The sequence below is a fragment of the Oncorhynchus tshawytscha genome, linkage group LG30 (genome assembly GCF_018296145.1).
Source record: "Oncorhynchus tshawytscha isolate Ot180627B linkage group LG30, Otsh_v2.0, whole genome shotgun sequence".
In the NCBI taxonomy this organism is placed as follows: Eukaryota; Metazoa; Chordata; class Actinopteri; order Salmoniformes; family Salmonidae; genus Oncorhynchus; species Oncorhynchus tshawytscha.
Window position 1 is genome coordinate 24775702 of NC_056458.1, and position 20837 is coordinate 24796538.

Sequence of the window (20837 nt, forward strand, 5' to 3'; positions counted from 1 at the left end):
TGGGCTGGTGTGGATCAAATGCCAGGGCCAAAGTTTGGGCCCAGTCCGCCCCTGCTACTACGTAAACAATCCATCAGTCCAGATATACCTTCAGTAGGCTATCACCACGCAGGTTCTAAAGCTAATGCAATCAATGAGTTCACCCAGGGAAGGACCAGGTAATTAATTTCCTCCACCACAGTGGACTCGTCATAATACCCATAAAACCAAGCGGTCAAACATGGAAATAGTTCCAATTGTCTTTCCACCATTCATTTTATCTTTAAAATCGTAATTATCGTAATTATCTTTGTGTGACGTTTGGATAACTGTAGTTCTCTCTCAGACAAGGTAATTTTTATCAATAAATTCACCTCAATTTACTCTCAAAAAATCATAATGCTAATTAGCAACAGAGAAGACCTCAGCTTGACTACAAATTCCTGCAGGAAGCTCCTGGTCATCTCTTGCTGAGACTGTCAGCTTCCGTTCACCAGCCCGATCAGTGACCCGTGCTCAGTCCATGATGAATCCACATGCTGTATTGAAATGAATTGAGCAAAATGTTAGCAATACAATGTGTTATATACAACTGTCAGTATTCTACAAGGAAATAACCACTTAATCAATGATATAATCATTAACCAGATTACTCCAGATACCAGATTTAAATGAATGATAACTCCGTACTAGAATGTTGTCATCTAAAAAATATATTGGCATTCAGAATTGAATTTGTTTGACAGTATTTATTTATTTGGAGTGGTACATGCATTCACACAGTCTTGATTTGTAGGATACTTCCCACTATATCCCAAGTTATCAATGAAAAGTTTATTGAAAAACTGCACTTGTCCTCATGAAAATGACAATTTATTAAATATTCTACAGCTATAACGACATCAAACAAATCAAACTTTATTTATATAGCATATTTCTTACAACATATGCATTTCAAGGTGTTCAATGTCATGTATTGAAAGGCATGTGGAACTTAAGTTTCTTCCTCTTGGCAGGTCTCTATAGGTGACCAGCAGGGCCGGCCCTGGCCATTCTGCCGCCCTACAAGAAGTCACAGTAAGCAAAATGACATTGAAAATATGTCTAAAATCTGAATGAAAGGTGAAGAGATGTATTTTCCGGATGTTGAAATCTAGTTAATTTTAGATTAAACATTAAAAATGTAATTTAATTCAAATCTGTGTTTAGGCCAAATCAAGGCTGGTCCAGACCTGACAAAATCTGAACCAAACAGAAAAAATAAGAAAAAACCCCATGTCAGCCAGTAATGGAATTGTATGAATACCCATCCATGGGTAGGCCCACCGTTTGTAAAACCGGTCATACAGTGAGGGAAAAAAGTATTTGATCCCCTGCTGATTTTGTACATTTGCCCACAGACAAAGAAATGATCAGTCTATAATTTTAATGGTAGGTTTATTTGAACAGTGAGAGACAGAATAACAACAAAAAAATCCAGAAAAACGCATGTCAAAAATGTTATAAATTGATTTGCATTTTAATGAGAGAAATAAGTATTTGACCCCCTCTCAATCAGAAAGATTTCTGGCTCCCAGGTGTCTTTTATACAGGTAATGAGCTGAGATTAGGAGCACACTCTTAAAGGGAGTGCTCCTAATCTCAGTTTGTTACCTGTATAAAAGACACCTGTCCACAGAAGCAATCAATCAATCAGATTCCAAACTCTCCACCATGGCCAAGACCAAAGAGCTCTCCAAGGATGTCAGGGACAAGATTGTAGACCTACACAAGGCTGGAATGGGCTATAAGACCATCGCCAAGCAGCTTGGTGAGAAGGTGACAACAGTTGGTGCGATTATTCGCAAATGGAAGAAACACAGAAGAACTGTCAATCTCCGTCGGCCTGGGGCTCCATGCAAGATCTCACCTCGTGGAGTTGCAATGATCATGAGAACGGTGAGGAATCAGCCCAGAACTACACAGGAGATCTTGTCAAGGATCTCAAGGCAGCTGGGACCATAGTCACCAAGAAAACAATTGGTAACACACTTCGCCGTGAAGGACTGAAATCCTGCAGTGCCCGCAAGGTCCCCCTGTTCAAGAAAGCACATATACATGCCCGTCTGAAGTTTGCCAATGAACATCTGAATGATTCAGAGGACAACTGGGTGAAAGTGTTGTGGTCAGATGAGACCAAAATGGAGCTCTTTGGCATCAACTCAACTCGCTGTGTTTGGAGGAGGAGGAATACTGCCTATGACCCCAAGAACATCATCCCCAAACATGGAAGTGGAAACATTATGCGTTGGGGGTGTTTTTCTGCTCAGGGGACACGACAACTTCACCGCATCAAAGGGACGATGGACGGGGCCATGTACCGTCAAATCTTGGGTGAGAACCTCCTTCCCTCAGCCAGGGCATTGAAAATGGGTCGTGGATGGGTATTCCAGCATGACAATGACCCAAAACACATGGCCAAGGCAACAAAGGAGTGGCTCAAGAAGAAGCACATTAAGGTCCTGGAGTGGCCTAGCCAGTTTCCAGACCTTAATCCATAGAAAATCTGTGGAGGGAGCTGAAGGTTCGAGTTGCCAAACGACAGCCTCGAAACCTTAATGACTTGGAGAAGATCTGCAAAGAGGAGTGGGACAAAATCCCTCCTGAGATGTGTGCAAACCTGGTGGCCAACTACAAGAAACGTCTGACCTCTGTGATTGCCAACAAGGGTTTTGCCACCAAGTACTAAGTCATGTTTTGCAGAGGGGTCAAATACTTATTTCCCTCATTAAAATGCAAATCAATTTATACAATTTTTGACATGTGTTTTTCTGGATTTGTGTTGTTATTATGTCTCTCACTGTTCAAATAAACCTACCATTAAAATTATAGACTGATCATTTCTTTGTCAGTGAGCAAAAGTCCAAAATCAGCAGGGGATCAAATACTTTTTTCCCTCGCTGTATGTCCTGATTCCTGTGACTTATCAATGTGGCTATTTAAGCTCTGAATATCAGCTACCCAACTCTATCAGGAAAAGTTATCCTGAGCGTATTTGCAATGTGCTTACACAGCGGGAAATGCAGAAGTATTTTCTTTTCGCTATGATCAGCTCGTAAAAAATGTACTGATACAAACTTGAAACCACTGATCACGACAATTTAGCCCACGGGATGAAACTCCTGGACAGCAGTTGTGAGTAACCTGATTGTTCATTACATATTGTCCCTTTTATTTTGACCTGTCTTGTTTTTAGGATATGTTGTTTGTTCTCAAATCATTTTTTATTTGATTGGGCACCATTTAGGTTAGGCTATTTGATTGGAGAAACCTGCATGATGTATAAAGTGTCCGTCTCATTACATTGTCATACATTGTATCACCAGCAGCCTGTAGGCTACAGAAAAGGTCACATACTATTTCTACCAAATGCTATATCTGCTACATGATTTATATTAGATACTTTTTTTAACTGAATGTTGGTGGAGCGCCACAGTGATGTCTCTCCAACAGCACCCTGGAGAGGTGCACTGGGATAATTATGTAAGGTTTTGTTGTTGTTGGATGTGCGTCTTGGTCAGGGTATGCTGCCCTCGTAAATCTGCCGCTATAGGTCACGTGCAACCAGAGGACATTTTTTTTAGACCACCTTTACTCCACACATAGAGATGCATACAAAACTCTCGCCTGCCTTCCATTTGGAAAATCTGACCATAATTCTCCTGATTCTTGCTTACAAGCCAAAACTAAAGCAGGAAGTTACAGGACTGTTTTTTACACTACAGGACTGTTTTGCTAGCACAGACTGGAATATGTTCCCGGGATTCATCCAATGGCATTGAGGAGTATACCACCTCAGTCATCGGCTTCATCAATAAGTGCATCAACGTCGTTGTCCCCACAGTGACCGCACATATCCCAACCAGAAGCCATGAATTACAGGCAACATCCGCATCGAAATAAAGGTCAGAGCTGGACACCAATCTGGACACTTATAAGAAATCCCACTATGCCCTCAGACGAACCATCAAACAAACAAAGCGTCAATACAGGATTAAGATTGAATCCTACTACAATTTCTCTGACGCTCATCGTATGTCGCAGGGCTTGGAAACTATTATGGACTACAAAGGGAAACCCAGACGTGAGCTGCCCAGGGACGCAAGCTTACCAGACGAGCTAAATGCCTTTTATGTTTGCTTCGAGGCAAGCAACACTGAAGCATGCACGAGAGCAGCAGATGTTCTGGATGACTGTGTGATAACGCTCTCGGCAGCCGATGTGAGCCTTTAAACAGGTCAACATTCACAAAGCCGCGGGGCCAGACGGATTACCTGGACGTGTACTCAAAACATGCGCGGACCAACTGGAAAGTGTCTTCACTGACATTTTCAACCTCTCCCTCCCTGACCGAGTCTGTAATACCTACATGTGTCAAGCTGACCACCATAGTCCCCTGTGCACAAGGAAGCGAAGGTAACCTGCCCAAATGATTACCACCCCTGTAGCACTCACGTCTGTAGCTATAAAGTACTTTGAGAAACTGGCTCACATCAACACATCATGGCTCACATCAACAGCATCCTCCCAGATATCCTAGACCCACTCTAATTCGTATACCACCACAACAGATCCACAGATGACGCAATCTCAATCGCACTCCACTCTGCCCTTTCCCACCTGGACAAAAGGAACACCTATGTGAGAATGCTGTTCATTGACTACAGCTCAGCGTTCAACACCATAGTGCTCACGAAGCTCATCACTAAGGACCCTGGGACTAAACACATCCCTCTGCAACTGGATCTTGGACTTCCTGACGGGCCGACCCCGGGTGGTAAGGGTAGGCAACAACACATCTGCCACACTGATCCTCAACACTGGGGCCCCTCAGGGATGTGTACTTAGTCCCCTCCTGTACTCCCTGTTCACCCCACGACTGCATGGCCAAACACGACTCCAACACCATCATTGAGTTTGCTAATGACACAACAGTGGTAGGCCTGATCACAGACAATTATGAGACAGCCTATAGGGAGGAGGTCAGAGAACTGGCAGTGTGGTACCAGGACAACAAAGGAGCTGATCGTGGACTACAGGAAAAGGCGGGCCGAAACGCCCCAATTAACATTGACAGGGCTGTAGTGGAACGGGTCGAGAGTTTCAAGTTCCATCACCAACGAACTATCATGATCCAAGCACATCAAGACAGTCGTGAAGAGGGCATGACAAAACCTTTTCTCCCTCAGGAGACTGAAAAGACTGGCATGGGTCCCCAGATCCTTAAAAAGTTCCACAGCTGCACCATCGACCGGCATCGGACCATAAGGCGCTACAGAGGGTAGTGCGTACGGCCCAGTACATCACTGGGGCCAAGCTACCTGCCATCCAGGACCTATATAATAGGCAGTGTCAGAGGAAAGCCCAAAAAATTATCAGAGACTCCAGTCACCCAAGTCATAGACTGTTTTCTCTGCTGCCACACGGGAAGCGGTACCGGAACACCAAGTCTAGGACCAAAATGCTCCTTAACAGCTTCTACCCCCAAGCAATAAGACTGCTGAACAATTAATCAAATGGCCACTGGACTATTTACATTGACCCCAGTGGATAACCGCAAGGCAATCTCTTTGTGCGCCACTCAGGAGCCATGACCAAAATGACCAATATACACTGCTCAAAAAAATAAAGGGAACACTTAAACAACACAATGTAACTCCAAGTCAATCACACTTCTGTGAAATCAAACTGTCCACTTAGGAAGCAACACTGATTGACAATAAATTTCACATGCTGTTGTGCAAATGGAATAGACAACAGGTGGAAATATAGGCAATTAGCAAGACACCCCCAATAAAGGAGTGGCTCTGCAGGTGGTGACCACAGACCACTTCTCAGTTCCTATGCTTCCTGGCTGATGTTTTGGTCACTTTGAATGCTGGCGGTGCTTTCACTCTAGTGGTAGCATGATACGGAGTCTACAACCCACACAAGTGACTCAGGTAGTGCAGCTCATTCAGGATGGCACATTAATGCGAGCTGTGGCAAGAAGGTTTGCTGTGTCTGTCAGCGTAGTGTCCAGAGCATGGAGGCGCTACCAGGAGACATCAGGAGACGTGGAGGAGGCCGTAGGAGGGCAACAACCCAGCAGCAGGACCGCTACCTCCACCTTTGTGCAAGGAGGAGCAGGAGGAGCACTGCCAGAGCCCTGCAAAATGACCTCTAGCAGGCCACAAATGTGCATGTGTCTGCTCAAACGGAAACAGACTCCATGAGGGTGGTATGAGGGCCTGACGTCCACAGGTGGGGGTTGTGCTTACAGCCCAACACCGTGCAGGACGTTTGGCATTTGCAAGAGAACACCAAGATTGGCAAATTCACCACCGGCACCCTGTGCTCTTCACAGATGAAAGCAGGTTCACACTGAGCACATGTGACAGAGTCTGGAGACGCCATGGAGAACGTTCTGCTGCCTGCAACATCCTCCAGCATGACCGGTTTGGCGGTGGGTCAGTTATGGTGTGGGGTGGCATTTCTTTGGGGGGCCGCACAGCCCTCCATGTGCTCACCAGAGGTAGCCTGACTGCCATTAGGTACCGAGATGAGATCTTCCAACCCCTTGTGAGACCATATGCTGGTGCGGTTGGCCCTGGGTTCCTCCTAATGCAAGACAATGCTAGACCTCATGTGGCTGGAGGGTGTCAGCAGTTCCTGCAAGAGGAAGGCATTGATGCTATGGACTGGCCCGCCCGTTCCCCAGACCTGAATCCAATTGAGCACATCTGGGACATCATGTCTCGCTCCATCCACCAACGTCACCTTGCACCACAGACTGTCCAGGAGTTGGCGGATGCTTTAGTCCAGGTCTGGGAGGAGATCCCTCAGAAGACCATCTGCCACCTCATCAGGAGCATGCCCAGGTGTTGTAGGGAGGTCATACAGGCACGTGGAGGCCACACACACTACTGATCCTCATTTTGACTTGTTTTAAGGACATTACATAAAAGTTGGATCAGCCTGTAGTGTGGTTTTCCACTTTAATTTTGAGTGTGACTCCAAATCCAGACCTCCATGGGTTGATAAATTTGATTTCCATTGATAATTTGTGTGATTTTGTTGTCAGCACATTCAACTATGTAAAGAATTTTCTTTTCAATAAGAATATTTAATTCATTCAGATCTAGGATGTGTTATATTAGTGTTCCCTTTATTTTTTTGAGCAGTGTATATTGTCCTGCTAATAACATGGTTAATAATATATCTGTGAGAATATCCAAGGTGCTTTATATAATTCTAAATTAATAATAATAATCGGTTTGTTTAAAAAATAACAATATTTTTTAGATTATTTTGTTTTCAAATAAAGTAAAATGAGTGAGAAAAAGGCCATTCTTGAACATGGGGTGAGACATTGTTACTAATTTGTAAGTAAAGCCAGTTTCTTATTTTGAATGATATATTGCTGTTTTTAGAGTGAGAGAAACAAAAAACCTACAGTCATCTCATGGGTCTCCCAGTCGAGGCCAGTACAGGTATTGAATCAGCATCTGTAGAAACACAACGATTCAGTGTCTTAGAATGCTGTGCCACTCAGGCACTGTACAATGTGACCGGTCGGGAGAGACACCGTAGCGCCTTGGGACCCAAAAGCATAATCAGTGCTCTAACTCCCCCTTGTGCTGTTCTGGAGCAATGAAGTAGTGACACAGGGTACTGTACTAAACCACAAATGAACTCTAAGTCCTGCAGCATAATCACAAAACATTTAGTGGAGCAACCACTGCACTATTGGTTAAGAGCTTGTAAGTAAGCATTTTACAGTAAGGTCTGCACTTGTATTTGGTGCATGTGACAAATAAAGGTTGATTGATTTGATAGGTGGCCGGCTAATCTGGCCTAATGAGAGGGCCCGCCCTGGTGACCAGGGGATTCTCTCTACCACATGCCAATGCTTCCATGGAGCACATAAGTGTAGCCATGCAGCCTATCCGATGTACAGAAGTGTAATGCGAGTAGAGGAAGCCAGCCGTGCCCAACCAGGTGTAGTCATGGGATGACCTGGTAGGTTACTTGCTACTGGTCGATAAGAGTTTGCATGGAGAAATGTGGAGGTCTTTCTCACCCTGTGCCTTGAGTACTTATGTCAAAGCTTGTGACAGGATGTGTAGTTCTCTATGATAGCTACATTAGCAGCTAATTAGCATTTCATTTTTGGGCGAATATACAGGCGAATATATTGATAAAAGTTACCTTGTCCAAGAGAGATTTGCCCAGTTATCAAAATGTCACACCAAGGTAAGCCTACACGAAACAAATACATTGTATGAAGTATTTCTAAAAAAACCCTATGGAAATAGGAATGATAGAAAAACTATTGGAACCATTTCTGGGTTTTACCGCTAGGTTTTATAGGAATTATGACTCAACGTACTCAATGGAGGGCAGGGCTCATATGACCGGCACTGACATAACCCAATGGCAGGGCCTAGAAAATGGCGTCGCTTCAGGGCAAGAACAAAATGTATGTCAGGAAAAGTGCAGTATTATCATAAGGAGATGTATACTTCAAATCAAATTTTATTAGTCACATGCGCCGAATACAACCTTACAGTGAAATGCTGACTTACAAGCCCCTAACCAACAGTACAGTTTCAAAAAATTACAGAGGACGAATGGAGGGAAAAAGAGAGCCAGAGGAGGGCGGAAGAGCATGTGCTTGAATTGGTTAAAAATGGCAGAAAAAAGGGAGATAGTTTGTTAAAAAAGAATGGCAAAAAGCTGTACGCCGGATTTGAAGACAGGAGGAGAATTGGAAGTGAGTGAGGGCGAAGTAGCGGAGGTGGTAGGTGTGGTGTAGTTCTCGGAGCCTGAGGCTTGCACCAAGGGTCAGGATAAAGATGAGTCTGACGGTAGGAGTGAAATTCTTTGAAAAAGTGTACCATTGCCTTTTGGCTGATCCATTTGTGGTTTCAGGGAGGGTGAAAACAGAATTGGGTGCTGTGGAATCGGGGGAAGGTTACCAGAAGTGGTCTTGTGATAATTGTTTGTGTTTCTGCTGGTCAGAGGGAGTAGGCACTCCGTGTTAAATGAATGGGGGCAAGAAATGTGAATTCTTCTGCTCTCAAGAAAAGGGTGCCATTAAAAGGAGTGAATACTGGGGTAGCGGTAAATGAGAAAGTTGACCAACTGAAGGGGAAGATTCCCAGTGTTTGTGATGCTCATCATTTGGTGAGACGCACAGGCTGGCGTGAGTGAGGAAACATAAGAGTCGTTGTCTGTTCTTTTAAGTTTTGATGTTGTGTCGTTGCCTGATGAAGTGATGTTAGAAATATAAGTGATCCCGTACGAGCTTTTGTGCAGAATATATTACGCTGTAACAGGTGTCAAGCTTATGAGCATGTGGAAGCAGTGTGTAGGAAGTAGGTTCAGCGGTCTAAAGGCACTGCATCTCAATGCAAGAGGTGTCACTTCAGTCCCTGGTCTGAATCCAGGCTGTATCACATCCGGTCGTGATTGGGAGTCCCATAGGGCGGCGCACAATTGGCCCAGCATCTTCAGGTTTGGCCGGGGTAGGCTGTATCGCATCCAGTCGTGATTCCCATAGGGCAGCGCACAAATGGCCCAGCATAGTCTGGGTTTGGCCGGGGTAGGCTGTTATTTACAATAACAATTTGTTCTTAACTGACTTATTTCAATAAAAACACACAAAAAATGAATGTGTAGCATTGGGGAAAGTAGTGGTATGTGTTAATTGTAGGGGTGCCCATGGGGCTGGGGATCAGAAATGTCCCGTGCAAGAGAGGCAGGTTGAGGTTTCCAGGGTTAGAGTAGTGCAGAAGTTGTCATATGCTGAGGCAGTGAAGAAAGAAGAGGAAAATGGGTCAAGGGGGAGGGACCCTGAGAGGAGTGGTATGAGTAGTAGATCTGTACCAGTACAGAGGGATAGGCCAACAAGTGATATATGATTCAGTAAGATTGGATTTTTAGCATTTATAGCAATGATTATCGACTGTACTGCATGTATGGAATGTAATTAGAAGAAAATTGAGATTGTGGTGGCAGCTGCAGAGAGGTATTTGGGTGTAGGAGACTTGACTTCAGAAGAGTTACAGGGTGTGTTGAGTGGTGGTGTCCTGTCCTTTCAGGCTGATGGCCTGAGGTAGGACTAAATAGATTTAAATAGTGGAATATGGTGGTGGGTTTTAGTGAATGTAGGGTTAGATGGTAGGACATTTGTTGATTTAAATAGAATTCTTTTTTTTAAGCAAAGTACAAGTTATACTCCACTGTAGTAGGTGGCAGTAATGCAAAATGTATTGAATGCCAACCGCAGTTAAACCGCATCGAAGTAGAAGAAGAACAACACAATGACAGTGCTGATGCAGCAGTCTCGTATTAGCTTTTGACCAAAGCTAACGTCCAGTCCATCAGAAGTTCCTCCCTGCGCTAAGGTCATTTCATTCGGGAACCACCCGGCATCAGCAGAGTGAGGTGAAGATCGGAACACAGCAGAGCAGGTGCAAGTAAAACATCAAAATGTCGCTGTCAAATAAACTCACCCTGGACAAGGTGGACGTAAAGGGGAAGCGCGTGATCATGAGGTGAGTTCCAATTATGTGACTTCGAAGAGCCAGTGGAAAGGAGATTATACCATCGCTAGCGACCATCTTTGCCTTGGTGATTCGTAACAAGAGCGCTACCGAGTTGCCAGCCAATGCGTTACGGGGCTTTCACACCAGTTGGTTTACCCCCTTAGTTCGGTTCGTTTGGGCTGGTGTGAACACTATCCGCACTCGGGAGCCCAGGTAGCACCAACATCTGGCCTGATTCCGGCATGCCAAATCTAAAACTGCAGACAGATCCGGCCCGTGTCCGAAATGAATGACGGTAGAGACTAGGCGAGAGTCATTCGGCCTAGATCTGGCAGCCTGAACTGAGCCCAAAGCTGCCATTTTAGGCCGGGGGTTAGTAATATTGCAGATATCAACCGAACTATAAACATAAAAAAAGACATGTTCTAGTTATAAAACGTGTATACATGAAATGTACTTTATGTGGGTGTCATCCTTCAACAGGCACTACGTATGTACAATAGCAGGGATGACGTGACTGTGTTAGCCATAGGGTGTGTTCGTAAATTTAAATCCGGAGTGCCAGAGTGTGCTCTGGGCGTTCGTAAACGCAGAGCGTCGTCAAGATTGCCCGTTTGTAAATTCAGAGCGTTTCGTTCTCGGCGCGTTTAGAGCGCAGATAGGACGCCCTGGCGGAGAAGTAGTCTTGATCCGAAAGTTCTGACCCAACAGCAGTCATGCTTGCTAGCTACTTCCAGACACAAATGAGAGAACAGCTCACTCTGATCATTTTACTCGCCCTTGCAGAGCTGGTTAGGCTGTTTTTATGTTATCCAGAGCGTTGGTGACTGCAACTGTGCAACAACAAAAAAATGAATACGCATTTTTGCCAACTTTTACTGCCACGGGTCATTTTCAACGAGCGTTTGTTAAATGTGTCAGTTATTCTGCGCTCTGGCACACTCAGACGGGAGTGCTCTGAAATCGGAGTAGATAGTTGCAGAGGGAAGTGTTCATTCCCAGGGTCACAAAACTGGCGGGACAATGTTTTTTAACGCTGAGCTGTAGTTAATGAACAGCATTCTCAGATATTTATTCCTTTTATCCAGGTCGGTCAATGTTTTTGTGTGGTGATTTTCTGATCATTTTTTTGTGCATGGCCATGAGGCCTAACACAATTGCATAATTTGTAGACTGCAAGAAGCCCGAACAGATAACTGACTAAAGCATAATCATTTCAAACCTTGCTACCAAGGATTGGAACCATTTCGGGGAACAGAACCGAAAACTGCAAGAGTACGAAATGATTTGAGGAACAGAAGCGGAAACGAACATGATCTATACTGTTCCGAAACAGAACCTTTATTTTAAAAGCATGGGAACAGAATAATGTTATTTTACTTTCCAGGCAATTTTTTTTCTCCAGTCCCACAAAAATTGGAACAAAGTGAGTTTGCAAAGCCCTCTGTCACTAAGAAAGGTATTGCCCTAGCACTACACAGCTGATTCAAATAATCAAAGCTTGATGAGGAGTTGTTTAAAAAAAAAATCAGCTGTGTAGTGCTAGGGCAAAAACCAAAACGTGCATGGGGCCCAGTACTGAGTTTGGAAAACATTGCCTACTGACAACATTACAATCATGATTCAGAAATTAGGTAGAGGTGTTAAAAAAAAAAAAAGGATTTACTTTTCCAATACTGGTTAAGGATACTATAGTTATCACATTTCCCATTGGATGTATTAACTACAAAAAGGTGTGTTTTTAATTCTAATGCTGCTCTGCTCACACACAGACACACACACACACACACACACACACACGCGCTTGTTAGCTAGCTAGATAGATAATGTTTGCTCTGGTCCAACGTTAACCAACTTTGAAGTTCAATGACATTTAAAGTTCCTCCATAGAGACCACTCTGCCGTATGTATAATTCTGTGGGCCTAATTCAGATAATGCATGTAATAATCCTAGTTAAGGATACTATAGTTGAGTTTATTAAATCCCCTAGTCTATTGATGCACCGGTGCGCCAATCTAAGTAACATAACACAGTCCCCATCATAATTCCTTAGTTTAAGATAGAGATGTTTTTTTAATGGGCTGCGTCTCAATCGACCACATCCGCCTATGTCGCCTCTTCTGCATCTGCGGTGGAAAGTGGCAGGGCTACAGCGCTGTTTGACAGACTAGGCCCAGATGTACAAAACATTTCTTACGCACAAACTTAGGAAGCTTCTTTAAAAAATACCAAAAAAATTACGATTGTTCGTAAGTGCAATTCCTCAACAATATCTTCAGATTTCATGATTTTCATTATATTTATTACAAAAAAATCTATTTACAATTAAATATCATAAAATGATTCTCACTAGGCAAACGATTTTTAGCTAGCTATCTAGCAGGCAATGGAAATCATGTTAGCATATTTCATACTGAGATTACTGTTCTAAAATGTGTTATTTAGTTTCAAATAATATACTTAAACTTTCAGATGTTTGAGTGAATTATACATGTTAATTTGCTTTCATTAGCTTATTGTCTCAATGCCCTGAGTTTAAGACAAGTGTTTAGCCATCTTTGAATTAAGAACATTTCAAAGAGCAAATCCAAGAGCTTTATTTTCAAGATTTGAATTTCTTAACTTTTGGCTTAAGGAAAAACATAAGAAATAACACAAACATTTCCAAGAAACTTTTTGAGGAATAGCAACTTCGCTTACTTTCTTCATCAGTCTGTAGTTAAGGAAACAATTGCAGGTATGAGGAAATGTTGTAAATCATTCAGCGCATTATGTCAAGATCGCAGATTTTAGAGTAACCGCAAATGTCGGTACATAGAAGTGTCTTATATTGTCTGAAAGCTTAAATTCTTGTTAATATAACTGCACGGTCCAATTTACAGTAGCTATTACTGTGAAAAAATGCCATGCTATTGTTTGAGAGCTCCTAACAAAAGTTTTCACCGTGATAGGTTTGATAAATTCATACTAATCCATACCTCTGAAGGTGAAATGTGTACTTGTATTCTGGAATCTTGCTCTGATTTATCGTCCAAAGGGTCCCAGAGATAAAATCCTTTTTCATATCCTAAAAAAGTCCATATAGCAATGCACGATCAATTTTTGTATTTCCACTCGTTCAATTTGCAAAGAAAGGAATCTGTGAATCTCACCCTAAACCTTGTTATAACGACTCAAATCACATTCATATCTATTCCTCAGAGATCCTAGAAGGTAACAAGACTTCACTATCTCATTTGGGGTGTCGTATGTCCTATAGGACACCAAATTTGGTCAGAGAGCGACGCCTTCATGGGACGCCGATGACGAGGGGCGGCCATCACTTCAACTACTGTATCTTTGTCAAATAAGCACCAATCGGGGTCAAACAAAGCTAGCTAGATAGCCAATGAGCTGGGCTTTATGGGAGTATCCGGAAACCATGTATATGTCGTACAATGTAGCTTCTAACCTTGTACGACAGCATGCCTTTTCATTTTGGACAAAAATTCTAAGGATATTCAGAGTTATGAAGTTATGAAAACTGGTTGTTTTGGAAATGTTGAACTTATAATATGGCTACTTATGCTTGGAACGCTAAATCAAAGTCCAAGTATACAGATTTGACGATATTCTTGCAGAAAAATGGAATATGAATGCGAATATCTCCTTCACGATTTGCCCAAATGTACATGGGGACTTCACACTAAAAATCTTGAGGATCAGTCATACTCCAAGTTATCCATCTGAAACTTTGCACGATCACTGCTGCCATCTTGTGGACACTATCGGAATTACAACCATAGTGATGGCTATAACAAACCTTTCTCTTGCATTTCAAAGATGGTGGTAAAAAAAAACTTTTTTTTCCTTTGTATTTTCTTCTACGATATCTATGGTCTTATATTCTCCAACATTATGGAGGTAGTTTTGTGCGAACAAAAATAAGGTGTTAAATATGTGTATAAAAAAAATAATACTAATCCATACAGTACCAGTCAAAAGTTTGGACACACCTACTCATTCCAGGGGTTTTCCTTTATTTTTATGATTTTCTACATTTTAGAATAATAGTGAAGACCTCAACTCTGAAATAACAGATATGGAATCATGTTGTAATCAAAATATATTATATCCACCCTTTGCCTTGATGACAGCTTTGCACACTCTTGGCATTCTCTCAACCAGCTTCATGAGGTAGTCACCTGGAATGCATTTCAATTAACAGGTGTGTCTTGTTAAAAGTGCATTTGTGCAATTTCCTTCCTTAATGCGTTTGAGCCAATCAGTTATGTTGTGACAAGGTAGGGGTGGTATACAGAAGATAGCCCTATTAGAACAGCTCAAATAAGTAAAGAGAAACGACAGTCCATCATTACTTTAAGACATGAAGGTCAGTCAATCCGGAACATTTCAAAAACTTCAAAAGTTTCTTCAAGTGCAGTCTCAAAAACCATCAAGCGCTATGATGAAACTGGCTCTCATGAGGACCACTACAGGAAAGGAAGACCCAGAGTTACCTCTGCTGCAGAGGATAAGTTAGTTACCTGCCTCAAATTGCAACCCAAATAAATGCTTCACAGAATTCAAGTAACAGACACATCTCAACATCAACTGTTCAGAGGAGACTGTGTGAATCAGGCCTTCATGGTCGAATTGCTGCAAAGAAACCACACCAATAAGAAGAAGAGACTTGCTTGGGCCAAGAAACACGAGCAATGGACATTAGACCGGTGGAAATCTGTTCTTTTCATCCCGAGTCCATATTTGAGATTGGTTCCAACCGCCATGTTTTTGTGAGACACAGAGTAGGTGAACAGATGATCAGCATGTGTGGTTCCCCCCGTGAACCATGGAGGTGGTGGTGTGAGGGTGCTTTGCTGGTGACACTGTCTGTGATTTATTTAGAATTTAAGGCACACTTAACCAGCATGGCTACCACAGCACTCTGCAGCGATAAGCCATCCCATCTGGTTTAAGCTTTGGCCCACTATAATTTGTTTTTCAACAGAACAATGATCCAAAACACACCTCCAACCTGTCTAAGAGCTATTTGACCAAGAAGGAGAGTGATGGAGTGCTGCATCACATGACCTGGCCTCCACAATCACCGACCTCAACCCAATTGAGATGGTTTGGGATGACTTGGACCGCAGAGTGAAGGAAAAGCAGCAAACAAGTGCTCAGCATTTTCGGAACTCCTTCAAGATTGTTGGAAAAGCGTTCCTAATGAAGCTGGTTGAGAGAATGCCAAGAGTGTGCACAATTTACTACATAGACATCTCTGTCAGACATGAAGTCTGTTAACAATTTAAGGAGTCATGAGCGAAAATGTATATCTTCTCCTTTCCTAGAGCCTAGGCTTTGTTCCTATCCAGTCCCAATCCCGCTGAAACCAAAAATCCTGTCTCGCATGAAAATTCCAAAATGTATTTTGTAATCCATAGGTTGCATAATGTTTTTTTATTTAACTAGGTATGTCAGTTAAGAACAAATTGTTATTTACAATGACGGCCTACCAAAAGGCTAAAGGCCTCCTGTGGGGACTTGATGGGATAAAAAAATAAATAAGACAAAACACACATCACAACAAATTAGGGCCGATTAGGACCGATTTTCAAGTTTTCATAACAATCGGAAATCTGTATTTTTGTGCGCCGATTTGCAGATTCTTAGATTTTGTTTTTAGACCTTTTATTTAACTAGGCAAGTCAGTTATGAACACATTCTTATTTTCAATGACTGCCTAGGAACGGTGGGTTAACTGCCTCCATTCAGGGGCAGAGCGACAGATTTTCACCTTGTCAGCTCGGGGGATCCAATCTTGCAACCTTACAGGTTGCTAGCTAGCATTAAACAATGCAATAACGACCTCTCGTTAAACTCCACAAGGAGACTGCCTGTTACGCGAAGGCAGTAAGCCAAGGTAAGTTGCTAGCTAGCATTAAACGTATCTTATAAAAAAAACAATCAATCATAATCACTAGTTAACTACACATGGTTGATGATATTACTAGATATTATCTAGCGTGTCCTGCGTTGCATATAATCTGACTGAGCATACAAGTATCTAAGTATCTGACTGAGCGGTAGTAGGCAGAAGCAGGCGCGTAAACATTCATTCAAACAGCACTTTCGTGCGTTTTGCCAGCAGCTCTTCGTTGTGCGTCAAGCATTGCGCTGTTTATGACTTCAAGCCTATCAACTCCCGAGATGAGGCTGGTGTAACCGAAGTGAAATGGCTAGCTAGTTAGCGCGGCGTGCAACGAGAGAGAGGCAGGTCATTTTTGCATTGGACTAGTTAACTGTAAGGCTGGATCCCCGAGCTGACAATGTGAAAATCTGTCTTTCTGCCCCTGAACGAGGCAGTTAACCCAACGTTCCTAGGCCGTCATTGAAAATAAGAATGTGTTCATAACTGACTTGCCTAGTTAAATAAAGGTCTAAAAAAAATATAATATTATTATTATTTTTTAAATCGGCGCCCAAAAATACAGGTTTACGATTGTTATGAAAACTTGAAATCGGCCCCAATTAATCGGCCATTCCGATTAATCGGCCGACCTCTACTTTAGACTAGTTGAGTATCTGGAGCATCAACATTTGTGGGTTCGATTACAGGCTCAAAATGGCCAGAAACAAAGACCTTTCTTTAGAATCTCGTCAGTCTATTATTGGTCTGAGAAATGAAAGCTATTCCATGTGAGAAATTGCCAAGAAACTGGAGATCTTGTACAACGCTGTGTACTACTCCCTTCACAGAACAGAGCGAACTGGCTCTAACCAGAATAGAAAGAGTGGGAGGCCCCGGTGCACAACTGAGCAAGAGGACAAGTACATTGGTGTCCAGTTTGAGAAACAGATGCCTCACAAGTCCTCAACTGGTAGCTTCATTAAATAGTACCCGCAAAACACCAGTCTCGACATCAACAGTGAAGAGGTGACTCCGGGATGCTGGCCTTCTAGGCAGAGTTGCAAAGAAAAAGCCATATCTCAGACTGGCCAATAGAAATAAAGGGAATGACGGGAAGCCAAAGTAATTCCGCTACCCAAGAGTGGTAAAGCGGCCTTTACTGGTTCTAACAGCAGACCTATAAGCTTGCTGCCAGCTTTTAGCAAACTGTTGGAAAAATGGTGTTTGACCAAATGCAATGCAATTTCTCTGTAAACAAACAGACTTTCAGCATGTTTCTAGAGAAGGGCACTCAACGTGTACTGCACTGACACAAATTACTGATTGGTTGAAGGAAATTAATAATAGGAAGACTCTCAGTTCCATTAGATTACACATAATACTGCCTAGATTTTATTGAGAGCTAGACCAGCTCTACCTAGCTAGGTAGCTAACAAGCTTGTGTGCAGAAAGGCACCAGAATTAAAATAAAAACACGTCTTACCTTTTTGTAGTTAACTAACATTGAATAATTAATCCATTGTTCTCTAATAAAATATATTTGGAGGGAGGGACAGGTAGCCTACATCATACTGGCAAAGATTTTCAGCTGGCAGGCATGCAGACACTGGAATATGTTTGAGTGATGGTGAGGGCTCTGCATAGGCGCTTTGTTGCATTTTTTTGTGGGACTGGGGCAAAAAATACCCTGAACATAAAGTAACATTATTAACTGGTTCCGATGCTTTTAAAACGGTTCTGTTCCGAAACAGTATAGATCACTTTCTTTCTCGGTTCTGGTTCTGTTCTTCAACGTCGTTATTTTTCTGTTCTGTTCCCTGAACCGGTTCCAACCCCTGCTCAAAACACAATTCGCTATTACTGTGTCCAAAATGGATGTTTGACATTTCTCTTTTGCAGGGTTGATTTCAATGTGCCCATGAAGGACAATAAAATCACAAACAACCAGAGGTAATAATGAGCTTGTTTTAATTTGATCATCTATTAGTAATACACCTTATTAGACCAAATGCTGCTGTGTCATTCTATAGGAGCCCTATTCCAGCCTTTGCTCATACTTTGTACCTGTGTGTTCCAGGATCAAGGCTGCTGTCCCCACCATCAAGCACTGTCTGGATCATGGGGCCAAGGCCGTGGTGCTGATGAGCCACTTGGGTCGTCCTGATGGGAACCCCATGCCTGACAAATTCTCCCTGGAGCCTGTGGCCGCCGAGCTCAAGAGCCTGCTGGGCAAGTGAGACCTCCTGGCTCCTTCCATGGCCCTCCATAGCTGCCTATTACCATGCGCCAAGTGAAATATTACTCGTCCCAATTAATTAATCGTATTTGGATTCTTTGTACTTAGTCAGTGTTTCATTATGGAGCCCAATAAAGTACTCAAATGTGCACGTGTTTGCTTTGCACTCATTCTCAGGGACGTGCACTTCCTGAAGGACTGTGTGGGTCCTGATGTAGAGCAGGCCTGCGCCGACCCCGCAGAGGGTTCCGTCATTCTCCTGGAGAACCTGAGATTCCACGTCGCTGAGGAGGGCAAGGGCAAGGACACCTCCGGAAACAAGGTGGGTGCATATCACCGGCTGCAGCCGCAGTAGCCATTCCCAGAGGCCTTTTCTATTTACATAAATGGAGGACTCCTGCCCTGCAGAGGCCAAAGCTGCAGCTACGTCACCATCCTTTGGTGTTAGCGTCAGCAGGGCCGCTAAGAGCAGAGACGAAAATAGAACCAAGCTTACAGTAGCATGAGTCACCAGTCAGACATCTGACTGAAAAAAACAATTTTTCAGATTGAGACCAGGGTAAGAGAAAATGGTGTCTTATCTTGTCTGTTTGAGACGTACTGTGAGTACATCCATACTAGGGTGATTCCTTATGAAACTAGGAACATAAAAAGACCATGATTTGGGGGATTTTTCACAACATGTAATCCTTTGTAGGGAGGATTGTTGACACTGAGTGTACAAAACATTAAGAACACCTGCTCTTTCGATGACAGACTGACCAGGTGAAAGCTATGATCCTTCATCGATGTCACTTGTTAAATCCACTACAGTCAGTGTAGATGAAGGGGAGAAGACCAGTTAAAGGATTTCTAAGCCTGGAGACAACTGAGACATGGATTGTGTATGTGTGCCATTGAGAGGAAGAATGGGCAAGACAAAAGATTTCAGTGGCTTTAAACAGGGTATGCTGTAGGTGCCAGGCGCACCGGTTTGTGTCAAGAACTGCAACGCTGCTGGGTTTTTCACACTCAACAGTTTCCCATGTGTATCAAGAATGGTCCACCACCCAACGGACATCCAGCCAACTTGACACAACTGTGGGAAGCATTGAGTCAACATGGGCCAGCATCCCTGTGGAATACTTGACACCTTGTAGAGTCCATGCCCTGATGAATTGAGGCTGTTCTGAGGGCAAAAGGGGGTGCAACTCAATATTAGAAAGGTGTTCTTAGTGTTTGGTATACTCTGTGTATATTTGACGTTTTGTATCTTAACACACAATTGAGAAATAATTAATTGAAGTTTTTGTATTTGTGAGATTTTGGCCTTACCCAGACCCCCTTTAAGACTCCATAATATTTAATTTGTAGGTTCTGCAAAGCAAACATTGGTGTCATATGAAGCGTACCGCTTGCACTGTAATATGAGTAGTATTTTGATTTCAATAACACATTTCTTACATTAAATGAGGATTATTGAAAAATATAAACCTTAATATTGAAATATACACGTTTGTTTTGCCAAATGTTTTCTTTTTTTTTCTTTTTCTTGAACATGATCTACTCTACGGGCAAATCAAAGTTCCAGAGTAGGATTTCTGCTACTTTTAGTTATGATCCAATTTGTAAGCATTACCAACACAGTGAATGTGAAAATAGATTCAAAATGGTTGCCTTTGCAGGATGTGCAATGATACAAGTAAAAGGAGGGCTGTGATTGGTTAAATTGATTGTCTACTATGCCAATTTCTCATAACTTTAAAACCAGCAGAGATGCCGCTCTGGAATTTCGATATGCCCGTAGAATATATTATGTTCAACGATATATTGGCAATCCTTCCTCCAAAGGACCCTTGTATGGTTAAATGTTGTGAAAATCCCCCAAATCATGCTCTTTTTTAAAATTCTAGTTTCGAGAGGAATCACCCGCTACAACAGACAGCAGCTGTTAAGAAGGTTGCACCTCTGAGAGTATTATACCAATGCATAGGTTTATAGGATAAGTTTTGTAGTATCTATGCTTGTGTCTGAATCAAAGGCCAGGAGGCTACTTCTACCACCTCCATCTCCTCTCATACAGCCGCGGTGCTGCCCTGACCTGCTGACATTTTGAGTGAAGGGTAGTGGGTTGTCCCGGGCCGAGCATGTTGCTTTTCTTCCCATGTGAGCCCTGGC

The 20837-nt window shown here is 42.8% G+C and overlaps 1 protein-coding gene across 1 annotated transcript in view; it reads left to right on the forward strand.

Moving 5' to 3' along the window:
* Positions 1 to 10299: 10299 nt before the first annotated feature.
* Positions 10300 to 20837, forward strand: part of LOC112228534 (phosphoglycerate kinase) — a 29483-nt gene continuing 18945 nt past the window's right edge. Inside the window, exons 1-4 of the mRNA XM_024393937.1 lie at positions 10300 to 10559; positions 18344 to 18394; positions 18522 to 18677; positions 18858 to 19002. Of these exons, the coding sequence (XP_024249705.1) occupies positions 10495 to 10559; positions 18344 to 18394; positions 18522 to 18677; positions 18858 to 19002 (417 nt within the window). The 5' untranslated portion in view covers positions 10300 to 10494. The remainder of the gene's footprint in view (positions 10560 to 18343; positions 18395 to 18521; positions 18678 to 18857; positions 19003 to 20837) is intronic.